Source organism: Gavialis gangeticus, unplaced genomic scaffold, assembly GCF_001723915.1.
Source record: "Gavialis gangeticus isolate Ggan-Ray unplaced genomic scaffold, GavGan_comp1, whole genome shotgun sequence".
In the NCBI taxonomy this organism is placed as follows: domain Eukaryota; kingdom Metazoa; phylum Chordata; order Crocodylia; family Gavialidae; genus Gavialis; species Gavialis gangeticus.
In genome coordinates, this window is record NW_017729012.1 from 3,834,587 (window position 1) to 3,835,421 (window position 835).

Here is an 835-nt window from a genome sequence, read left to right on the forward strand (position 1 = left end):
ATATTTTAAAGGCATTATCTAAAACTTGAACTCTGCTCCTGGTTTGAAGCGTCCTCTGTCTGCATGAGGAAGAGCTCAAAACTGGCTTTTTGGTTATAAAATTAATTTCTATTTTAGGTATTGAACTGAAGCACCTTTGCCTGGAGTACATGACACCCTGGTTATCAAATCTAGTCCGGTTCTGTAAACACAATGATGATGCCAAACGTCAACGAGTCACTGCGATTCTGGATAAGCTTATAACAATGACAATAAATGAAAAACAGATGTATCCTTCCATTCAAGCGAAGATATGGGGAAGCCTTGGACAGGTGCTGACACTGCAGAAATTCAGTATTGCTGTATTTAACATGGAATTGCCAGTGTTTAATGAGTTGAATAACAGTTTAGCTTTCATATACTTGTAGCCTTTACAGAGACCTAAAGATTAGGAAATATCTTGGATTTTATTTATTATAGTTCTTTAAAACTTCACCTAGGGAATGCAGGGTATTTCAAAGGTGTTACCACAGCAGTAGAACTTGGAGAATTACGGTATTTACTTAAGTCTAAGTCAACCCTGAATTTAAGACAACCCCCCTCCCCTTTATTAGATTCTATATATGGAACATTTATCATTTTTTAGATAATTTTCCAAGTATAAAATCTCATTATTGGAGGGTTGCATTGAATTCCTCATGCTCCCACTGCTAAAGCAGGGAAAGCAGTATCTGGGGAAGGTCAAGTGGCCTCCTTGCCCTCTGCCTCCTCCCACTTCTTCCTCCTGCAGCCTTCCTGCCCCACCACCACCACTGACACCCCCACATCCCCACCGCCCCAAAGCCTCTGCCCCTTC

At 40.8% G+C, this 835-nt stretch overlaps 1 protein-coding gene across 3 annotated transcripts in view; it reads left to right on the top strand.

Annotated features, from left to right (window-relative positions):
* The window catches only part of NF1 (neurofibromin 1), a 197,194-nt gene that overhangs the window by 152,512 nt on the left and 43,847 nt on the right, over positions 1–835 (top strand). For all 3 annotated transcript variants that reach the window (XM_019511060.1, XM_019511058.1, XM_019511059.1), the window contains one exon: positions 118–311. In XM_019511060.1, the coding sequence (XP_019366605.1) occupies positions 118–311 (194 nt within the window). The remainder of the gene's footprint in view (positions 1–117; positions 312–835) is intronic.